The sequence below is a fragment of the Solanum dulcamara genome, chromosome 5 (genome assembly GCF_947179165.1).
Source record: "Solanum dulcamara chromosome 5, daSolDulc1.2, whole genome shotgun sequence".
Classification (NCBI taxonomy): Eukaryota; Viridiplantae; Streptophyta; class Magnoliopsida; order Solanales; family Solanaceae; genus Solanum; species Solanum dulcamara.
In genome coordinates this window covers 75,880,005-75,904,589 of record NC_077241.1, presented here as the reverse complement: position 1 = coordinate 75,904,589, position 24,585 = coordinate 75,880,005, and the positions used below count along the sequence as shown (strand labels likewise).

Sequence of the window (24,585 nt, the reverse complement as noted above, 5' to 3'; positions counted from 1 at the left end):
TCTTGAAAGTGAGATTTTGAAGATGCGACAAGTATAATATGATCCATTTGCTTGGTAATGAAATCAAAGTTGTGGATTATAACAATTCATAAATTAAGTGAAAATTGGAAAAGAAAATTAAAATCAAAGGAATAATGATTTAAAATAGTCAGAAAATAGTAAAGAATCTTATTTTCCATCAATATTAGAGGCCGGTTAAGGTTTTGCCGCATTATTGTCGTTATATTAAGATTTGACTTGATTTTATATATGCACGTACAACTTAGTTGGATGGTACATAAATTAACTATATATAATGATGTGCCCGATACATTAATAATTGTGTATCATGAAAAACTAGTTGATTGAATTTGTTTGGTCGAAAAATATCACTAAAATATCGATGCGCTTCATTTATTTCAATTTTCATTCATAAAAAAAAAATGTGTACCCAACTTTCATTGTCGGATTAATTCTCTCAAAATTATTGTGTGCTATAGTATTTATTTCCACCCGTTGCTGTTGAAAATAATGTAAATAGTTTTACTGCTCGACCAATAATGAAATTACACCTAGCCAAATACTATCTATAATATATAGGATATATAAAGAAGGTGCAAAGAAGTTTGCTCTCATTTTACCCCTGATGAATTTTTTTTATTCCCATACAAATGTTATAATATATTTAAGACTATAAATTTTAAAAAATTTAAAACCATACGAATGATATAATACATTCAAGATCCTAAATTCCGTACTCATTTATAATATAATATAAATTGAAAATGGAAAGAGTACGTTCACAATTAGGCCATATTGTATACTTCCGCAAGTCACTTTGCATAAATAGATCTTTGCTAGGAAAGAATGGTGTATGTTGCAGTATGCCCTTTCGATGAGTTGTTGTATTTCTGAGCTGACTGAAAGTCATAATTCAAAAAGAAAAAATAGTGATTTTTTCCTTTTGTAATAATTAGGACACATTCCACCGACGATCAGAGGATGTTCTTTTTCTGATTAACTCGTTATTAAGATTAATTATTCAATTAGTAGTACATTATTAATCCGTGATATCACTTCTGTGTCACGGCTTAATCTTTAATTATTTCCGCGTGTCATTCTTTACAAGTATATATTGTCCTGTTTTGCGAGCAATTACATTTTTGTTTAGTGTTAGGTAAGTTAGCTTTTGTTAAATCAATACCACTTATACATTATGGTGGAGTGACAAGCATTTCTTTATCTTTAATTATAAGTTTCGAATTTGATTCTTAAGTATAGAGTCTTCTTTGATAGAAAGCGCTTTACCTTCAGAGTAAAACTTTCCGATGCATCTGAATTCATTGGACCCCAAAACGAATCAATATAATACATAATAACGATTAAAAAAAAAAGATTACCACTCATCAAACGCAATATTTCTTTTTTCTTGTTGTTTTCTAGATCGAGAACTTGAAACCAATTAGTTGGGAATAGGAAATGCCATTCACACACTTTTCTACATACACACGCAGGGTTAAAATTGGAAAAGTAATTGAATCGAAGAGTTGGATTCACTCTCACACCTGTTGAAGGACTAAGATGTACTCTCTCCGTTTCTCAATTTGTTTGTTCTATACTTTTCTTTTAATTAGTCATTTTTTCACGTGTCATGTTCAAGATCACATGATTTAAAAGATATTTTGATACATTTGACATATCTTTTATTTAATACCACAAAATTTAAAAGTCTTCTTTATTTTTTTAAATTTTGTTTCAAGTCCAACTAGGACAAACACTTTAAAACGGATAGAATAATTGTTATTGTATTCGGTTTTTGCTAGATTAAGAAAACTTAAGTATATAGTAGCACATCAATATAAATAGAAAAATATAAAGGAAGAAACTTGCTAGTATACAAATCCAAGCCTAAACGATTCCTTTTTTACACTTCCACTTGCATAGTTGAACAAATAGACAGCATTATTACAAGCTAGTTTCCAATTAGCTGAACAGAAAAATTAATCCTGATTGGATCCAAGTTTAGACACAGGTGGAGCATGTTCAAGATCAATGCTCAAATATTACAGAAAACATTAATCTAATAAAGTCCCATGTGAAAATAACGGATGAATAATTTTTCTTGGAGGAAGAAGATAAATATAGACAACTAATGAAATTTATTAGACTAATTGATCATATAATCCTAATACAAGTTGTAATTGCCAGCTTGTCTTGAATCTTGATATATTTGTCCACATGGGCTTCCTCATCATAATTTCTTTCATTAGTTTCAGAATTTGGAAGTGAAACATGAAAAATCAAAGAGAAAGAGAAGATAATAACACTTTTGGTCCTTCAAGTATTGACAAAATCTCATTTTGGTCCTATTTGACGAAACATATTTAAATTCCAAGCAATCAAAACATGTCATGTTTTTAGTCCCTTTAAGTAGGAAATATGTTGTATTCGGACTGCTTTTAAAACTATATTACTGTAAAATATAGAGTAACAATTAAATGGTGAAATGATAAATAATTATGATAAATTTGTGAATATTCACAAGAACAATGATTAAAAGTGCATATTTCAATTAATTGAAGGTCAAATATTGTGCTTAATTAATCAAATAATATCACAAGAACCAAAGTTAGAATTTATCAATAATTGAGGGACTAAAAGTGCTATTAGCCCAAGAAAATAATGATCAAAATTTCCATCTATAAATAGCAACTCATTTCACAAATCTCAAACACCAAGCAAACAACATTTTTCACTACTAAATAGCCACATTCAATTGTTGAGAGTGCTAATTATTAAGTTTGAAAAAATGGCTAAGTTTGGTGCATACTCAATTGCCCTTGTTCTCACATTGAACATTCTTTTCTTCACTATGGTTAGTTCCACTAATGTCCCATGCCCACCACCCCCACACCCCAAACCCCACCCTACCCCTACCCCCTCTACCCCATCAACCCCATCATCAAAGGGTAAGTGTCCAAAGGACACACTAAAGCTAAAAGCTTGTGCCAATTTGTTGGGTGACTTAGTACACCTTGTTATTGGAAGTAGCCCAGCCAAGACTAAATGTTGCTCTTTAATTGAAGGACTTGCTGACCTTGATGCTGCTGTTTGCCTTTGCACTGCCCTTAAAGCAAATGTGTTGGGAATTAACCTAAATGTTCCCCTTTCCCTCAGCTTGTTGCTCAACAACTGTGGAAAATATGCACCCAAGAACTTCCAATGTGCATAAGCCATTGGTTTTTTCATTTCCTACATAATTCAGAATTTTTCCTTCAGTGGTTTGTTATGTTGATTGTTTATGGTTGCTTATTTGTCAGGAATAAATATTTTTTTATTATAATTGGGTAAGAAATTAAAGTAGCTAGGCATTGTTGCCTTGTTTTCAATCCCTTGTATCCATTTTGAATTTGTAATAAATTTGACATCTACAAGTGAAATGTTATGGTTACATTTTCTCTTCGAGGAAGATTGACAAATGAAATGCAGGTTGAGCTATACTTGAGTTGCTTAAACATGTCGAAATTAATAAAAGGATCGATCATAATCCGTTTAAAGTTTGCTTAGGTTAAATATGGACAAGTTAATTAATTTGAGCTAAACAATTGATCATAATATGATCCGTTTAACTTATAATCATTGTCATTAGTTTGTTTGTTCTTCTATAATTTATTTAGCTAGCAAGTTAAACTAATAAAAAAAAATCTTTTGTTCATTTTGATGACAAATATCAAACAAATCAAATTTTAAAAAGCTTATTTTTCTATATTTTGACTAACTTACGGGTCAATTTTTGATCATATATGCAGTCCCAATTGGAGTAAACTTTCAAATGAGTTAACTTGTACAAGGTCGAAAAATGATCCGTCAATAAATATGTACTCAATCTAACTTGTCTAAGCCTTCACAAATTGAACGAGCTAGTTATATTTTTATAGGTTAAAACTTTAAAAAAGTTTCCTTTTATCATACATTTAAATATCAATATAATATATAGAACTAATGTACATATTCTTCTTACAGCAAAGACTATCTATACAATTGTAATATTCTACCTTGGAAGTAATATTCTACATTGGAATATTTCTCTCGAATTGCCTAGGTGAACTATGTATTGTTGATTAATTAACGATGCATACAAACAATTCTCTTAAATTCTCCCTATATATATTAAGTGCGCATATAAACACCTCTCCATATGTATATCAACACAGAAATTAAACATATAGTCCCAATGGATAAAAATATTACAGTAGCCGCCTTTGCCGTGCTCCTTTGTGTTACTACGGCCACAGCAATTCGTCAGGGCATTATAATCTCCACAAATCGAGATGATGATGGAACTCAAGAGGCTTTCAAAATAATAAAAAATCGTTATAGTAGTGGTCATAGTTACGATGATGGTGGAATTCAAGAGGCTTTTAAAATGATAAAAAATTATTATAGTAGTAGCCAGAGTTACAATAATGATAGAATTCAAGAGGCTTTCAAAATGATAAAATATCGTTCTAGTGGTGGCCAGAGTTACGATGATGGCGGAATTCAAGAGGCTTCCAAAATGATACAAAATCGTCAAAGTAGTAGCAATATTCACGATGATAGCGGAATTCAAGAGGCTTTCAAAACGATTAAAGGTCGTTAAAGTAGTGCCAATACTCACGATGATAGTGAAATTCAAGAGGCTTTTAAAGCAATAAAAAATCATCAAAGTAGTGACAAAATATATTAACAATGACTATGGAGTTCAAGAGGCTTTCAAAATGATAATAAAAAAATCGTCAAAATAGTAGCAATATTAACGACGATGACAAAATTCAAGAGGCTTTCAAAATGATAAAAAGTCATCAAAGTAGTAGCAATATTCACTACGGTCCTATAATATTACTTAATACTGCAAAATATTATGGTGATTTTACTACTCGCACAATCACACTGAAGTTGCAATAAATAGTATTTGAAGACTTTCAAATATTATCTAATGATATAAAAAAAACTTATACACTAATAGTGCACCAAAGTTAAATTTATATCGTTGTTATTGTAATTTTTGTTTCTAATGAGTCTAATGCCTTGTTTATGAGTTTTTAATATTTGATCTTTGAATTTATGCAATCTTGTACTGGTATGGCTTTTATTTCAAGGCGTGTAATAAATGATGGTTACTCTTACGTTGCTTTGTATTTTTTTTAAACAAAACTTTATCAAAAGGGAAACTTTCACTTTTAGTCCCTCAAATATCAATATATTTTGATTTTGATCATTGTGATTTCTAGTTAAGTAAATATAACACTTATTTAGATTGACTTGTGTACTTTTAAATCCTCTACTTGTGTATCTTCATAAATTTATGAATTGTATAATAGATTATTTGACTATATATCCCTGTATTATATATATATATATATATATATATATATATATATATATATATATATATATATATATATATATATATATATATATATATATATCAAAACCACACGATTTGACAAATTGAAGATTAAGATACTTTTTTTAGTTAAAATTTTGAGCTAGAAGGTCGTTCATTTATTCAAATTTATGTACAAAAATGCCCAACGGGCCAAAACAACAAATAAAGACAAAAAAGGGAAACTTACATAAATATATTATATTAAGAAAATATTTACCATTTATAACAATAATATTTTTTTCACTAGACACTTATAAGTTATAATACATTTATAATTCAGTTTTAATACATATTAGCGAGAATAATTTATAAAACTCATATAATATAAGTTTTATTCATGAATATTATATTTATCACACACTTTAATACACTTATAATATATTGTGTCAATTTCTTACCAAACAAGTATAATATATTTTAAAACAGTTATAACACATTTATATTGCATGCATAATTCAATTTTAATACATGACAGAATATCATAATATTGCTATGTATTGTTATAGATGATAATAAATAAAAAGTATCGCTAAAATCAATAATTATTTATTAAAAAGTGTTCTCCCTGATATTTTTTCCGACAAAAAATCCCCCTAGCCCAGTCCAAAATCGGACCAGCCAGCTCCTCTATAAGAGATACCCTAAAAAATAGGGTTTCCAAATTGAGCTCCCATTTCTGCATCGAGGCACGATTGTATTATTCTATTCGTAAATTGTCACAACGATTTACAATTCCTGAATAGTTTCTAATTATAATTAACGTTCATAAGTATCAACGTGAATGACCCATTAATGGTTTAATATTCTTTTAATACTATATATGATACTATTATATATGCTCATGCATGATGGATGGCAATTAATTTAACCTTGCTAATCTTGCATGAGAAAATGGGTTGGGGCAGGATTAGCTAATATAGTTCGAACTTTGTAATTCAATGAATATCTACCCATAATAAATTTCAATCCATAAATTTTAAATTTGAATCCGTCTCTATTGATAGACTCATAAGATTGTTGCTCTATGTGCTTGAGTGTCCTAATTATTAGAGAAGAGAAATACCTATTTTTTTCTTTTTGGAATAGGACTTTCAGCCAGCTCAAATATACAATAGATGCTGATGAGTGGCAAATGGATGGTCTGGTTAAATTTGAACGGATGAAAATAGATTGAAACAATAAATGAATTACTGTCGGATCTTGTCTAAACATGAGGTTGATGAAGACGGGTGGAGTCAAAATGAACTAAAGTTGAATAACTTTAATATATAATTAGAAAAGGTTTAAAAATGCTCATAAATTATGTGAAATGAACATAAGTATATATTTTTTATAGTTTAATTCAAAAATACCTTTGACGTCAATATTTTAATCCAAAAATACCCTGATAGTTTGGTTCAATCTTCAAAAATCTCCTATCAAAATACCAAAATATCAAGAAATCAAAGTAAAACATGAAAAAGCAAGGAAGAAACTGTCTTATCACATTTGGTTGAATTTCTAGGAAACTGTTTGCGCAGCTTATGCATAAAAACCACAAACAAACAAACTAAAAAAGCATAGTGGATCAAGCTGTTTTCATTAAATCCTCAAAAATCTATGGTTTACTTTGAATATATGAACAAGTATCAAAAATATCTATTCCTGTGATTATGGATTGCCAAATAAAAAGTTAAAGTGAAAATAGTTTAATAACGAACATATCCAATGATAATATTGTATTAGCATCTTTGACAATAAATTATCAATATTTACGGTGGATTTTTTCTTTTTGGCACGATCTATCAAATACCACGCATATTATAGTGCTAAAAATAGATATAAAAGTTAATTAAGAACCTTCATATCTGTATTCACACTTTGACCCAAAGGAATATTATTGATTTTCCTAATAATTTTTTTTCCGGCCATATTGTGCTTCTAATATTGACTTAGCTCATATATTTATATTGATCAAAATCTAAACATACAAAGGCCACACAATCTCCTCGGCAGAAGACAAAAATGATGACATTGGACTATTTTACACGCCTTTTTCCGGACCCTGCGTATAGTGGGAGCTTTATTACATCGGGCTGTCCTTTTCGTCCAAAATAGTTCGTCCCAAAATAATCGTTACGTTTCTCTAATTAATTTTCAGAGCCATATTAAATTAAACTAATTTGATATTTTAAAATTAAAATTTAGATATTTTTATATACAAGAAGTATTATTAAGTTGTAAATTTTTTTTATATCAATATAGTGAAAAATATGTTTTATAGTGTCAATCAAAGTTCATATAATTTGATTTCCGAAAAATAAAATGTGACAAGTATTTTAGTTTGGAGGGAGTATCCAACTTGTTGCACAAATACGTTATTTCTTGATGAAAACAACGGTATTGTAGATTTTTTATTCCCAATAAAATGGAATGAATGCATTGACTTGAAGGTAAACCCTAATAAGATGTTTTTGACTTTTGTATATCTTAACGATAAGTCATAACGAAAGAGCACAATGGAAGTGTCTCATTATTTCAGGATGCCCTTCAGTGGCTCGAAATAGAGGCTGATTCAGAATTGAAAGTTTATGATTTTTTATAGCGATCTCAAATTAATATACAGTAATAACTGAGTTTACCACAAATTATAAAACATAGTCAATGACCATAATATGAGGAATCTGGTTTATCAGAGAATTAAACTCAAACATTAACATAGTATTTTTTACTACTAGCTTCCAAACTGAGAATTAATCTTGATGCATGGGATCCAGGTCTTGGCACACAGGTCGAGCATGTTCAAGAACAATATTGTTCAAATAATCAGAGAGAATAATGTAAGTCCATGTGAAAATAAAGGATGTGTAATTTTATCTTTATGGAAGAAGATATAATAGAGACAACTAATGAAATCCACAACAATACAATTTAGTAAGTTTATAATCCAATAATAGTACTAGTATCTCAATTTGCATTTGCCAACTGATTGTCTAGAAAATATTCTCTATCCACATGGGCCTCTTTCAATTTTCTAAAAAAATCAGATTTTTTACCTATAAATAGCCACTCATGTCATCACCTCAAACACCAAGCACACAGCATTTTCACTACTAATTAGCCACATTCAGTTGTTGAGAGTGCTAATTTCTTAATTCTAGTGAAAATGGCTAAGTTTGGTGCATCCTCTATTGCCCTTCTCCTCACATTGAACATTCTTTTCTTCACTATGGTTAGTTCCACTAATGTCCCATGCCCACCACCCCCACACCCCAAACCCCACCCTACCCCTACCCCCTCTACCCCATCAACCCCATCATCAAATGGTAAGTGCCCAAACGACACACTTAAGCTAAAAGTGTGTGCCAATTTGTTGGATGACTTAGTTCACCTTGTTGTTGGTAGTAGCCCAGCCAAGACTAAATGTTGCTCTTTAATTGAAGGACTTGCTGACCTTGATGCTGCTGTTTGCCTTTGCACTGCCCTTAAAGCCAATGTGTTGGGAATTAACCTCAATATCCCACTTTCACTCAGCTTGTTGCTCAACAACTGTGGAAAATATGCCCCAAAGAACTTTCAATGCGCATAATGGCCAAATTTAGTTTCTTTCAGTGTGTTTGGTGTTTTGTTATTTGTATGCTAGTTGGAATTATATTTTTAATTTCTAGTTGGTTAGAAGGGAGGCTAATTCCCTTGATCTTATCGTTGTAATCCAATAATTTTTTTCATGAAATAAATGTCATATCATTTGAAATTTATATGTAACATGCAATGTTTGATATAAGGACATACATGGAGTATACTACCGATCATGAGCTAAATTTGCTCTGGTCGTAGATGGGCAGATCAATTTAAGATAAACAAACTATCATAACCCAATTCGTCTAACTCATAATTATTTTTTTTTCTATAATTTGCTTATTTGGAAAAAGAAACACTTAAAAGAGCTTTTTTTTTTTATTATTTATTTTTACTATATATCAAACAGATTAAAGAAAATTGGTTATCTATATTTGGCCTAGTTCTCTTTTCTGGATCAACTTCGATCATGTATGCAGTCCAAATTGGCTCGGCATTTAGATGCGTTAACTTATGTGTAATGACCCGTTAGGTCATTTTGAGAACTAGTCCTCTCTTTTTCATAAAAGACCATTTTCATAAATTTTATATGAAAATTTTGGACTATTCGGTAATTTCGGTTAATTAGTTATTTGGTGGACTAAATTGATAATTTAACGAAAACCCTATATCACTTGGCCATACATATTAAAAACAAGTTAATAGAATTTAGTATTATTTTATCATTGTGAATAGTAACTGTCGCCTCCACGCCGAACTGCAAAAAGAGAAACCTGCAAACAAGAAAGAAAAAGGGAAATTGATTAGTTCAGGTAAGATTTCCAATCAAACTTTGCTTCTGTGTTCATATGTTATACGTATGATATTATTGCTGGAAAAGAAAGGGAGGAAACTGTGAGGGTGGACTTATTTTTTTTATTGGAAATCAAAGGAGTGAATTGGTCAGAATGATTGGCCGATGATTTGAGTAATGAATAGGAGGTTCAATTGTAAGTCAATTCTTTTTAAAGTTTTGGATAACACTAGTGAATATACAATTGTTTTAGGGCATGGAAATTAAGTTCTGCAAACGGGTCCGTGAGTAATTGATTTCATTTATTATTATTTTTGTTTTATTTTTCACATTATAATTCGAGTTTTGATAAAATTAGTATACATGATCGAATATTAGGTGTATTGTATTATATGAATACCATTAGATTTATGATAATTGAAGGAATTAAGACCTAACCCTAGACTTAAATAAGAAATATGAGACTTGATAAATTAAGTGACATCAAGTTTGAAAATGTGATTATAGATTTGGGTAAGTCTTTGGGTCTAGGCTAGACGTATAGTAATATATGCGATGTTAGTTTCGAAATCTTACTATGATTATTTATTTGATTAGATTGTGATGTTTTGGATACTATTCGGAAAGGGAAGACTTAAGTTTCGAAGTGATTGCTTGATTATTTGAGGCAAGTGAATTTCTAAACCTCAGTTTAAGCTTGTAGATGCTTGTATTTCCTTGTTGTGTGCACTGTGGAGTAATGATAATTGGACTGGGTTATTGACTGTATGATTGAACTTAAAAATAGAGATGAGGGGTATAAAATGGCAATCTAATGATGTGTATTGGTATGATCGATGTGATGAGATTATTAACTTATTTTGGACATGTAAAATGTCTATATTGATATGAGATGTGAGAATTATTACTAACCATGCTATTATTGTGAATGATATGGACATGGATTGATTATATTGGTTTTGATATACTGTGGCAAAATTAATTTAAAAGTTAAAAATCTCTACACATTAGTAACTGTGGCTAAATTTCGTGGCCAAAAAAGGCGGTAAACAAATTTTACTCCCTCTTTTTTGCTATCATTTCCCTCTTATTTCTACACTTTTAGTCTTTTCCCTCACTTCACCCAAAATAAACACAAATCCTATACCCAAAATTGAAGTATGAAGTTCTTCAGCATACACTTTCCATCGGCGACGATCTTTCCATCGGCGAACTTTTCATCGGCGGTGAACTTTCCATCGGCTTGTACGTTCCTCTGTTTTCTATTCTCTCTATTTATCTCAATCTTCTATTGTATTCCACACATATGTTTATCATATGACCAACAAACCCTACTTTCTATTTTCACATGACTTGTAATCGTAGAATAGAAATTTTATGGTTTAAAATGCTTTTGTCTGCTTCTGCTGTACTAAGAACGGCTCAAAAGCAGAACTCTTGTAGTTATTTGTTTTGCTTGCGTGTTAATTTCATTCGTATTTACTTTCATGTGACAATTGCTACAAAGTTGTGGCCTTTTATTGATCTACTCTGAAGTATTAGTACTCAATTTTATGAATGGTGTGAATTTATACTTCTAACTTTATTCCATTTTGTGAATCTATATATGGCTAGTGTTTAAATTGTTGGTCTGGAACCTAAAAATTTATAGTTTGGGTAAATTGGATATGTGATTATTAGAATAATTATAGGGGACTTATGGTCCCACACAGTGATACTATTAAAAGTAATACCTTTAGGACTAGGAGAAGGACTAGGAGCTAATGCTGGGAAGGACTAGGAGCTAATGTTGGTGAAGCATTTGGAGACTCTGTTCCAGAAGGAGTAAAACTACTCAGCATTGTTGTTGTACATGGAGATGTCACAATTTGGACATTCATAGGCAAAATTGCTAAAACAATAATACAAGAAAGAAAAGAAATAGAGTAATAAAAAGCCATAGCATCTAATATAAAACTTCTTTTTTTTGAGTAGTTATTTTTATGATATGCTTGTAATTAGAAAATATGAATGTTTTAATTGGAGGGGAGAAGTAAGTATATGATTAAATTCACTGAATTTTTTTCCACTTAAGTTTATAAAAAACTTAGTCCTAATTTTTATTTGTTCACATCTTCAACAGCTTTAGTCCAACATGATTGACAAGAGTTGGATTGAAAGTCCAATTAGATTGAAAGAATTCTCGAATGGTGTTCAATTTTTAAAAATTGCCTTTTTAAATGCATCTATTAATGAAATTTTTTTATGTCCTTGTATTTTATGCGAATTTACTATTATGCGCAATAGAGCTGAAGTGTTTAGTCATCTACTTCAAAGGGGATTTTCAAAAAAGTATACTTGTTGGCATATGAATGACGAAAAGCGTGCTCAATCGAATGTAGAATCATTACCCCGAGTACATAATAAGCCGGCTAGACAATATTCTATGCATGATATGTTGAATGATGTTTTTGATAATAATGAATTTCAAGATTTTAGTCCATCAAATCTACTAAATAATGACAATCCTAAAGGTGATGAAGGTAAGAGTCAAGAAGAGAGAGAGGAAATTAAGAAGTTGTTAGAGGATGAGAATCAAGAACTTTATGATGGTTGTACAAAATATAATAAATTGTCATTCATTGTTCGTTTTTATCATATTAAGATCTTATGTGGTGTAACAGATAAATCATTCTCAATGATTCTTGACCTTTTAAAGGATGTTTTTCCCCAAGCGAAACTATCATCATCATTTTATGAGTCAAAAAAGATGATTAAAATTTTTTGTTTGAACTACAATAAGATTGATGGATGTCCGAACCATTGTATGCTATATTGGGGATCATCAGGGGATGAAAATAGAAATAAATGCAAGATCTGTAATACTTCTAGGTATATATCAGATGAAAATGATGTTGGTGCAAATGTTATAATTGATGACCAACATAGAAAGAAACGAAAGCCAACGAAAGTGTTGCGGTACTTCCCATTTATACCTAGACTGAAAAGGCTATACATGGGCTCTAAAACTGCAGAACTCTTAAAGTGGCATGCTACAAAAGCTAATCCAGATGGGTTATTACGACATCCTAGAGATGGCAAAGCGTGGAAATATTTTGATTCATTCTATCCAGACTTTGCTTCAGAGACTCGTAATGTGCGACTTGCTTTAGCTCAGATGGTTTCAATCCATTTGGAAATCTAAGTTCTAATGTTAGCATTTGACCTGTGATGTTATATATTTATAACTATCCTCCATGGTGTTTTATGAAACAAACTTTTCTTGTCATGTCGATGATAATTCCTGGTCCTAAAATGCCTGAAAATAGCATTGACGTTTACTTGCAACCTCTAATTGCTGAGTTAAAATAATTATGAAATGGTGTAAATGCTTATGATTCCTCAACTAAGGAAATGTTTCAATTGCGTGCTACATTGAGACCATAAGTGATTTTCCAGGTCTTGATAACTTGTGTGGGTGGAATACACATATATTACTTGCTTGTCCATCATGTAATTATGATACAGATTCTATGAGGCTAAAGTTTGATAGAAAAAATTGCTTTATGGGACATCGCCATTTTTTTTACATGATCACAAATATAGGTACAACAAGAAGTCTTTTAATGATTTTGAGGAGCATACACCTACGCCTATCCCATCATCAGAATTAACCTTGTTAAGACAAATTGAGGAGAGTCGAAATAGGCCTCGTGATAATGGTACAAGTAAGGCTGGCCCAAAACAATGGAAGAAGAAGAGTATCTTCTGGTATTTACCTTATTAGAAGAACCATCTTATTCGTCATTACCTTGACTTGATGCATGTAGAGAAGAATGTTTGTGACAATGTATTGTTTACAATACTTGGTGACAAAAAAAATCAAAAAATAATTTGCAAGCTCGTAAAGACTTGCAAGTGATGGGAATTAGAGAAAAACTTCATCCATATCCTAATTCTTCTAAGTTTCCTCCATCATGCTTTAACATGAAGAAAGTTAAGAAAGATATCTTTCTAAAAGTTTTAAACAATGTGGTATTTCCGGATAATTACGCATCAAACATTTCAAGATGTGTTGATCTTAAGAAATGCAAGATCTCTAATTTAAAGAGTCACGATTCCCACATTTTGATGGAGCATATTTTGCCAATTACTTGTAGAAGATCTCTTCGTAAAGAAGTTACTTCAGTGTTGATTGAGTTATGTAACTACTTTAGAGAAACATCAACCAAGGTTTTGGATGTTAAGCATGTAAAGGATCTCCAACGACGAATTTGATTGAATCATGCTAATATGGAAGCAATATTTCCTCCATCCTTCTTCACTATTATGTTTCACCTGGTCATTCACATTGGAGAGGAAGTAATTCTTGCTGGTCCTGTACAAGGTCATTGAATGTACCCTGTTGAAAGGTATATTCTTTGCTTAGTAAGTCTATGTATTTTTAATTTTTTTTAATCTTACAATTTATTTTAATATTTTATTAGGGGAATGAGTCATTTTAAATCTTATGTTCGCAACAATTCTGCTACAGAAGGTTGTATAGCTGAAGGTTGCCTTACAGAGAAAAATCTTACTAATTGTTCTAGATATTTTGAGGATGGTGATATTGAAATAATGTTTAATCAACCAAGGCGTAATGATGATGAAAGTGAAATTAATGCTAGTAGTGAATTGCTATCTTGTCAAATTTGTTTCCTGCATTGGACAAGCCTATTGGGGCTATTACGACTCTATCCATATCTTTCTTGGAAATCATACAAGCTCACCGATATGTATTAACTAATTGTGAATTAGTTGATGTATTTCGAGAGTAAGTTATATGATCTTTCATATTGTTCATTTTCTAATTCTAATATATTTATATCTTGATATATGATTTATAATTACATTCAGAAAATTTAGAATTGAGGTTATTAGGATGCATCATGGCAAAAGAAACTCCTCAAAATATTTGGAAGAATATGTGCACAAATATTTTCACGAGTGGCTTAAGAAATATGTAAGATCCCAAATATTTCATTCCCTTTTAAACTCAAAATCTTGTAATTTATATATAACTGTCCTAATATATTTTATAACAAAGGTTGCAAGTCAGAATGGTGTGGAGATTACGCCAGAAATTGAATTGCTTGCAAATGGACCAAATAATATTGTGAGGAGATTCAAGGAGTATAACATTCATGAATTTAAGTTTCGTACTATGTGGAAGGTTCAAGAATTGAAAACACAAAATAGTGGTGTTGTTATGTCTGCTGTTACTAAAATATTTTCAAATGATAGAGAATCTATTGAACAATCAAGTGATGACATGCACTATGGTAAATTGATTGACATCATAGAGTTAAATTATTATGGTAAGTTAAAGGTTGTATTATTCAAATGTCTTTGGGTAGACACTACACTTAACAAGGGAATCAAGATAGATGAATTTGGAATTACAAGTGTAAACTTTTCCCGTCTGATACACACAGGTGTAAAAGAAACAGATGAACCATTCATACTTGCAACTGATGCTAGAATGGTGTACTATGTTGATGATCCAATTGAAGAAGATTGGTGTTGTATTTGTCATATGAAGCCGAGAGACATATATGATATGGGAGATGTGGATTTTGTAGATTTAGATGAGCCATCAATGGAGGACATACCTTTTTGTGAGCAACATTTGAAAAATATTGAAGACTTACCATTAGTCCGAAATATTTGTGATGAACAAGAACAAGATGATTCCAGTAATGATGATTATGAAAGTGACAGTAATAGAGATGATGATGATGGTAACAGTGATAGAGATGATGATGATGGAAGGATTGAAATGGTGAAGGAATGCTGTTACATTCCGTATTTTTGCATTTTGGATTATTCGTAAGCTAACGATTATAAATTCAAGGACTTTTAATTTTGAATTTTAAAATGACTTGATTCGTTGTAGATGCCAAGTTATATGAATAATTTATGTGTAGTAAAATACATCTCAAGAAGGACCCTTAAGCCAAATCAAAATAGAAGCCATCAAATATGTTTTTCTTAAAGCCACGTTTCGGGTAAGCTGACTTCGGGAGGCCATAACCTCTTTATAATTTGAGAATTTGGGAAAACTCTCAACATGAAAGTTGTAGATAATTGAAATATCTTTCCAACCATAGGTCGTGGGACGAAATGTGATATCGGAGTAATAAGATATAGACGTTTTAAGTCTGACAGGCCAAACTAAATAGTGAATTCGGCCCAACCCAATTCTAATTCGGGTCAGGCCCAATACCTACGAAATTAGATCTGATTTTTTGTAACTATTCCTTCAAACTTTAGACCAACATAATTCTGGAAATTTCCAGAGAGAGAGAGAAAGGGAGTTCTTGAGAGAAATCCCAAATCCGACCAAAATTCAAGTCCCGAAATCCGAAGCTCATGAAGAGAAAATTGTTGTACGTCGCGTTGGCTTCAATTTAAGCTAGAAATCAGCCAATAAGGAGAAGATTTTATGTGGTGCTGCAAATTTAAGGTAATATTAAAGTCTCCTTTTCATTGTTAACAAGTTTAGTTAGAGTTTTAACGGATTAGAACGGAGAAAATAGTGTTATAAACTAGTTTGGTGATTTGTTGAGAGTTATGGGTTAAAGGGTTGTTTTAGGTAGATTAAATAGATGGAATTATCTTAGTGATGATGTATAATAATGGTTGATATTGTTTTGATGTTGTTGATGAGTTGTTGTTCTTGAATTTGGAGGAAAAAGGTGTATGAAGATTGTGAATGTTCAAACCCGTTTTTGGAATTGAGTAGCTGGTAGTAATTCTGGAATATCTCATTGTGTAGACCTTCGATTTTAGATATTAAACATGTTTTGGAAAGCTAATACACGTACCTACAACTCTTATGTTTATGTCTTAGTCTATATCTGCTGTTATTATGTCGAAAACTGAGCATGAATCATAAGACAAATTCTGTCCAGATTCTGGATTGAAAATTCCTTCATGTATAGCTGTTCGTATTTTGATGATAACTCTTTGTAAAAAATGAATTTTGAGTTGATTTCTTTTGCATTGGAAACTTAAGACAGAGATATAAATGTTTCATGAAGGTTATAAAGTCCAGTTTTGCCGTTTTCATTTTCAAAATTTAGATACAACGTGAGGTACTTGACTTTCCGAATTTACTGCTTTGGTAACATGAATAATAAATCTTATTTTGTGTCAATATTTTGGATTGTTGATGTTGGTTGATGATTATATGGCTGGTTTGAAAGTGGGAAAAGTGAGCGGTATAGGGGAGGTGCTGTCCAAGTTTTTTTAGAAATAACCTACTAACGATAGACTACGTTTTATTCTTGTCCATAGCTTAATCATAGTGCTTAACGTTTTAATATAGGTTGAGACAATATTGGACAACATATACGTATAAACGCTAAAGGTATGTAAAGTTAACATCTTCTTCTTTTGGCATGATCCATATGAAACGAACGAATGACGTATGCTTAAATTCCAAAGAAACTCGTATTCGTAGATATACTCGGATGGCTACCGTTCTTGATTTTCAAAATTTATATTGTTATGTCTTGACTCATGTGTATGATTCCAGCCATCCTAGTTGGTATAACTCATGTTGTGGTATAATTCATATTTTAGTATAATCCATAATTGATGTGATTCATAATGACTATTGTCTTGGTTTTCAAATGATGGACTATTTTGCTTATTCTATTAAGTCTCCGATAATGATCAAATTTCGCAAGGTTGCTAATGATACCTTATTCGTGCATATTGTTATGGTATTATTCACCGAGTCCTACGATAGGCCGGGTATGTTATCATGTATGGATTCCACTACATTATTCACCGAGTCCCTTCCTAGAGGGCCGGGTACGTGATATGATAATATGATATTATGATGATATGACGATATGATTATGGCACCGAGTCCCATAATGGGCCGGGTACGGTATCAGTGTACACTACTCTATTCACCGAGTCCCTTGCTAGAGGGCCGGGTATGGTATATATATACATATGACGATATATTGATATAATTGTGACACCGAGTCCCATAACGGGCTAGGTACGATATATGATGATATGCATGTCTTCATTTTATAAGACACAGGTACAGTGATTTATTGATTATGATACTTGACTCCTGAATCTTTATTTCAGATGTGATCTCCTTTACGGTATTTTATGCTTTATATACTCAGTACATAGTTCGTACTGACCCCCTTTTGTTCGGGGGGCTGCATTTCATGCCTGCAGGTACAAATACTCATTTTGGAGAGCCGCCAACTTAGGATTCTACTCAACGAGTTTGAAGTGCTCCATTGTCTCGGAGCCCAAACTTTGGGTACTAATCCTTATAATGTATATATTTGTGTATTTAGGGGTACGACGGGGCCCTGTCCCGTCATATGCTATTGTTAATTCTCTTAGAGGTCTGTAGACATATGAGTGGGTTGTATATAGATGTTGTCCGGTGTACTAGTATGACTTATGTTTTTAGACGTTTACATTCAGAATGGAAGCCTTGTCGGCTTACATATTATGTTATCTTATTTTTGACAATTAAGACTCCCCAAGAAATAGGTGATTTTAGTATATATATAAGTAACAGTTTGAGACAACGTGCTACCCATATAAATCCTTTATCATGCTTAATTGCCGATTGACTATAGATAATATGTGTGTATACGAGGGTCCAATTTGGACACTAGTCACGGGGATAGGTCGTGACAAAAGTGGTATCAGAGCAGTTCATCCTCGGAGTGTCTACAGACCGTGTCTAGTAGAGTCTTGTTTATCGGTGTGTTGTGCACCACATCTATAAACAGGAGGCTACAGGACATTTAGGACGTTGCCTTTCTTTCATATCTAAGATCGTGCGATAGAGCCCAGCCGTAGGACATGAAATTCTTTTTTTCTATCTTTTGATTTCAGCTGAAGAACGACATCGATAGAAGAAAACGATTGATGATATTGGAAGCTACACAATATACGGGTAAGTAATGATGCGAAAGAGGTATGGTGGATAAGGTAAGCATATTGAAGTATGATTGAAATGTAAAGTTGAAAATTGAAAGAAAAAGTAGACATGAAAGTGTAACAGGTGCAGTTCGAGTCGGACATAAGAGGTAAGTCCATCATTTTCATACTGTTGTTGATATTGGGTGCCCTGTGTGGCTGCGATATGATATGAATATATATATGTTGAACCTGTGAGGCATTGTTGGTATTTTCTGCGTGCAGATTTTGAGATAGTAAGAAATACAGAGGAAACTCTGCCCATTTTTTTTTTTCAGAAAAAAAAAAAGAAGAGAAAGTGGGACATAAGTTCATAATATATTTTGAAGGTCGATAACCATGAGGTAAATTTATTGTGTTGTAGTAAAGAGTTAAGAAATACCCCAATGTCATCATTAAGGGACACCATTTTTATTTGGGAAATTTTATTTCGGAAAAAGCCTATTTAGAATTGATTTAAACGAACCAAGATAACTTCCAATCGCATGTTTTCCTTAAAAGAAGCTTTTGTTGAAGGAAAAAAAAATACGTCTCATAATTAAGTTTTACTTCCATTGAGAAGTACAAGGCACTCAACAATTAGTTTGTGAATTAAATAATTCATTCAAAATTTAAGAATAACCTTGGAGGTAAACCAGGTGCATCAAGCACTAAGAGGTCCGGTGGTGCTCGTTGGATTCTAGCTTCCTTTTGGTGGTGGTTGAAGAATGCCTTATGATAACATTTTATTAGTCCTTAACCAATTAATTGGAGATGGAACTGGTGAATGGAAAACATAAACTTGTGGAATATTCAGGATCATGTATTTCATGTGTTGTTCATGAAATGCTAGGATGATTCGAAAGGGGTTTTGATACTAAGGGATAATTTACAAAAAGGTTAAGTACGCTTACTCCACCGAGTATAATTGACCCTTAGTAAGAATCGTGAATAAGGTTAAAAAGTGTTACACTATGGGATTGAGTAAGAACAGAATATAATGTGAGTATGATGAGAATCGTTATGAAAATAAGTAAAGTCTAGCGGAAAAGTGGCTAATGGATATGATTTTGAGTAAGATTAAAAGTTAGTATTGGGTACACGACAAGGGTGAAAGCGTATAAGGCATAAAGGAGTATTGTGTATATGTGACTTCACCTCGAAAAATAGTGAAATCCTTAAATGATAGGAAATGTAGATTTGCAAAAATAACGGATGTATTGTGAGTTTACTAGAGGAACATGTGATATCTATTGAGATAAAGATAGCGTTATAAGAAAGCTTGGAACACTGATCACTAGAATATAAGTGCTACCGAATAGAGAATTTAAAAAGATTATAAACACTAGCTAATTACTGATTAGAATAAATGGAATGTGGCTTTGAATGAATTGCTACATTAATTATATCATTTGAGTACCATTTATCAGACGAGATTTTGTACTATATATCGGGAATTCTCATCACCTTGTGATTGTGTTAATGTTTCGTACATGGGTAATCTAAGTTATTGATGATATAAAGAAAGACAGAGATAATGTATTGGAAAAGAATCGCATGAATTTGAAAATTTGAAATGGGGACATAGAGTAGAATATAAATAGATAATGATATGAGTACACCCTAAAGGGGGGAAGTGGATGAGAAAAATATAACTGTAAGATGAAATTAACTGACACTGCAACACGTTAAGGTGAACACCTAAACTTCATATGAGATCCCATGCTGGAACAAGTTAGAAAAATTTGAAAGTCAGCAATAAATGGAAAAATAAAACCAAGATGATATTTGAGACGGTGCTCAGAATTATTGGTAAAGATCTTGGATAGTGTGACATCAAAAGATGGATGCTTATAAAAATGACGAATACAACATGAGAATAGTAACAAGTATCTCGAAGATATTATAAATGATAGCAAGGTTATACTGGATTAGAGGTTGAGATGTTGGCAACGTAATTATCGGCTAATAAGATTGGGATATACAAGTAGCAAAGGAGAGAAATCTCTCATATGGTAGAATATGAGAAAACTTAATAGTAAGTAAAGGAAGGGATGCAAGTATGACAAAATAGACAGCAAGTGAGTGTTAGTACAATAAGAAATTTATAGCAGAATAAGCCAAGAGAAGGAAAGACTATGATTAGAATTGAATACACGTTGTACAAATTCTACAAGATTGGTTATGCAGCCTATGAATATTGGTATGCTAAGGGTGATATCAAGTGATTACTTGATAAGCAGAATAAGAATTTAGTAACCACAATGCGATTGCAATATTCCGGATACATCAAAGAAAAGTATAAGATGGTTTGAGGAAAAACTATAGAGATATAATTAGTATTGGGGGCAAAAGCCATAGGTGAGTCCTGATATCAACTGAAAGAGGTAAGAGAAAATATAGGGACTGCATAAAGACTAACGTGGAGACATTTAGGTATTTTCTGGGCTGATTTAAGCACCTACACATATTCGTATAAAGATTGCAATAGTATGTGTGGTAAGAGAAGTAAGAGAAAATTAGAGTAAAGGGGCAATAGAAAAGTTTGAGTCAAAAATAGAGAAATGACTCAAGATATTATGCCTAAAATATTGCCAGTTAGGGTAAAGGAAATTATGAAATGACTTAACCGAGACAATCAGAATAGGCGGGTTACTGGTTACTGGATGACGGTAAGGTTATAAGATGAAGGAACCTTAACACTAATTGATAACCAACCCAAAAGATCAAGATCAAGAGGTAAAAACAAATGATAGTTAAAGACCTTCAAGTCAAAGTCAGAAAGTTACACATGATGCCGAGGATTCCAGAATACGGATTGTCATAGTAGGGTAAAGAAAGAATATTGGAGTACCAAAATATTACCCTGGTGAAATTTCGATTTACTAGTAGAACTTGGAGTGCGTTATAATGAACTAAAGCGAGTCGACAAACGGAGGAGGTCTATGAACGGCATAATTAACTAAGAGAACACTTGAGAAAATATTGGGAAGCAATTAATGTGATTTTTTTACAGGCTTACCTAGCACTCCACAGAAGTATGATTCCATATGGGTGATTGTAGATAGGCTGACAAAATCAACCCACTTTCTTTCAGTTAGAACTATATATTCAATAGAGGACTATGCGAGGTTATTTATCAAAGAGATAGTAAGACTTCATGGGATTCCCATATCTATTATCTTAGACAGAGGGGCTTAATTTATAGCTAGCTTCTGGAGATCATTTCAGAAGGGATTGGGAACACAAATAAATCTTAGTACAACATTTCACCCTCAGACTAATGGGCAAGCTGAACGCACTATTCAGACGCTAGAAAATATGTTACGGGCCTGTATTATTGACTTTAGAGGTACTTGGGATGACCATTTGCCACTTATTGAGTTTGCCTATAATAACAGCTACCATTCTAGCATTCAGATGGCACCGTATGAGGCTTTATATGGCAGGAAGTGCAGGTCACCTATTGGTTGGTTTGATGTTGGTAAGGTTAAGTTAATCGGACCTGATATGATTCAACAAGCTGTTGATAAGGTCAAGCTTATTCGGGAAAGGTTATTAGCAGCCCAGAGTCGACAGAAATCATATGCAGATAATCGACGTCGACCCTTAGAGTTTCAGGTTAGTGATTGGGTGTTTTTGAAGGTGTCACCCATGAAGGGGGTAATGAGATTCGGTAAGAAAGGAAAGCTTAGCCCGCGCTACATTGGCCCTTATCAGGTTACTCGTAGAATAGGCAAGGTTGCATATGAGTTGGACCTACCATCTGATTTGGAAGCAGTGCACCCTTTTTTTCATGTGTCGATGCTTCGCAAATGCATTGGTGATCCTTCTAAAGTATTCCCCATGGATGATATCCAGGTGACGGAGGAGCTTTCTTATGAGGAAAACCCTATAGCTATACTTGATCGCCAAGTCAGAAGGTTACGTACTAAGGATGTGGCTTCCGTCAAAGTATTATGGCAAAATAACAATAGAGAAGAGATGACCTGGGAAGCCGAGGAAGAGATGAAGGATAAGTATCCTCACTTGTTTTCTACGCCTACAGGTAATCTAAACCTCTCAATTAATTATATTGATTGACATATGAAACTATTTGTTGTTGCAAAAAAAAAAAAAAAGAAAAAAAAAGACTATTCCCCCAAATCTCTTATAAGACTTTATGAGGCGGGTTTAACATTCGAGGACGAATGTTCTAAAGGGGGGAAGAATGTTACATTCCGTATTTTTGCATTTTGGATTATTCGTAAGCTAACGATTATAAATTCAAGGACTTTTAATTTTGAATTTTAAAATGACTTGATTCGTTGTAGATGCCAAGTTATATGAATAATTTATGTGTAGTAAAATACATCTCAAGAAGGACCCTTAAGCCAAATCAAAATAGAAGCCATCAAATATGTTTTTCTTAAAGCCACGTTTCGGGTAAGCTGACTTCGGGAGGCCATAACCTCTTTATAATTTGAGAATTTGGGAAAACTCTCAACATGAAAGTTGTAGATAATTGAAATATCTTTCCAACCATAGGTCGTGGGACGAAATGTGATATCGGAGTAATAAGATATAGACGTTTTAAGTCTGACAGGCCAAACTAAATAGTGAATTCGGCCCAACCCAATTCTAATTCGGGTCAGGCCCAATACCTACGAAATTAGATCTGATTTTTTGTAACTATTCCTTCAAACTTTAGACCAACATAATTCTGGAAATTTCCAGAGAGAGAGAGAAAGGGAGTTCTTGAGAGAAATCCCAAATCCGACCAAAATTCAAGTCCCGAAATCCGAAGCTCATGAAGAGAAAATTGTTGTACGTCGCGTTGGCTTCAATTTAAGCTAGAAATCAGCCAATAAGGAGAAGATTTTATGTGGTGCTGCAAATTTAAGGTAATATTAAAGTCTCCTTTTCATTGTTAACAAGTTTAGTTAGAGTTTTAACGGATTAGAACGGAGAAAATAGTGTTATAAACTAGTTTGGTGATTTGTTGAGAGTTATGGGTTAAAGGGTTGTTTTAGGTAGATTAAATAGATGGAATTATCTTAGTGATGATGTATAATAATGGTTGATATTGTTTTGATGTTGTTGATGAGTTGTTGTTCTTGAATTTGGAGGAAAAAGGTGTATGAAGATTGTGAATGTTCAAACCCGTTTTTGGAATTGAGTAGCTGGTAGTAATTCTGGAATATCTCATTGTGTAGACCTTCGATTTTAGATATTAAACATGTTTTGGAAAGCTAATACACGTACCTACAACTCTTATGTTTATGTCTTAGTCTATATCTGCTGTTATTATGTCGAAAACTGAGCATGAATCATAAGACAAATTCTGTCCAGATTCTGGATTGAAAATTCCTTCATGTATAGCTGTTCGTATTTTGATGATAACTCTTTGTAAAAAATGAATTTTGAGTTGATTTCTTTTGCATTGGAAACTTAAGACAGAGATATAAATGTTTCATGAAGGTTATAAAGTCCAGTTTTGCCGTTTTCATTTTCAAAATTTAGATACAACGTGAGGTACTTGACTTTCCGAATTTACTGCTTTGGTAACATGAATAATAAATCTTATTTTGTGTCAATATTTTGGATTGTTGATGTTGGTTGATGATTATATGGCTGGTTTGAAAGTGGGAAAAGTGAGCGGTATAGGGGAGGTGCTGTCCAAGTTTTTTTAGAAATAACCTACTAACGATAGACTACGTTTTATTCTTGTCCATAGCTTAATCATAGTGCTTAACGTTTTAATATAGGTTGAGACAATATTGGACAACATATACGTATAAACGCTAAAGGTATGTAAAGTTAACATCTTCTTCTTTTGGCATGATCCATATGAAACGAACGAATGACGTATGCTTAA

General features: G+C 32.4%; 3 protein-coding genes and 1 long non-coding RNA gene across 4 annotated transcripts; all 4 read left to right on the top strand.

Annotated features, from left to right (window-relative positions):
* Positions 1-2,721: 2,721 nt before the first annotated feature.
* On the top strand, positions 2,722-3,430 carry LOC129888546 (14 kDa proline-rich protein DC2.15-like). Its single transcript, XM_055963505.1, has one exon. It carries the CDS (start codon positions 2,789-2,791, stop codon positions 3,209-3,211), a length of 423 nt encoding a protein of 140 aa, XP_055819480.1. The 5' UTR covers positions 2,722-2,788; the 3' UTR covers positions 3,212-3,430.
* Positions 3,431-8,471: 5,041 nt separating this feature from the next.
* Positions 8,472-9,143, top strand: LOC129888544 (14 kDa proline-rich protein DC2.15-like). Its single transcript, XM_055963504.1, has one exon. It carries the CDS (start codon positions 8,556-8,558, stop codon positions 8,976-8,978), a length of 423 nt encoding a protein of 140 aa, XP_055819479.1. The 5' UTR covers positions 8,472-8,555; the 3' UTR covers positions 8,979-9,143.
* A 2,893-nt stretch (positions 9,144-12,036) lies between these two features.
* On the top strand, positions 12,037-12,945 carry LOC129890774 (uncharacterized). Its single transcript, XM_055966256.1, has one exon. It carries the CDS (start codon positions 12,037-12,039, stop codon positions 12,943-12,945), a length of 909 nt encoding a protein of 302 aa, XP_055822231.1.
* A 2,874-nt stretch (positions 12,946-15,819) lies between these two features.
* Positions 15,820-18,214, top strand: LOC129888543 (uncharacterized). Its single transcript, XR_008766677.1, has 3 exons — positions 15,820-16,245; positions 17,110-17,151; positions 17,988-18,214. It is a non-coding gene; the product is annotated as an uncharacterized LOC129888543 (long non-coding RNA).
* The last annotated feature ends 6,371 nt before the right edge of the window (positions 18,215-24,585 follow it).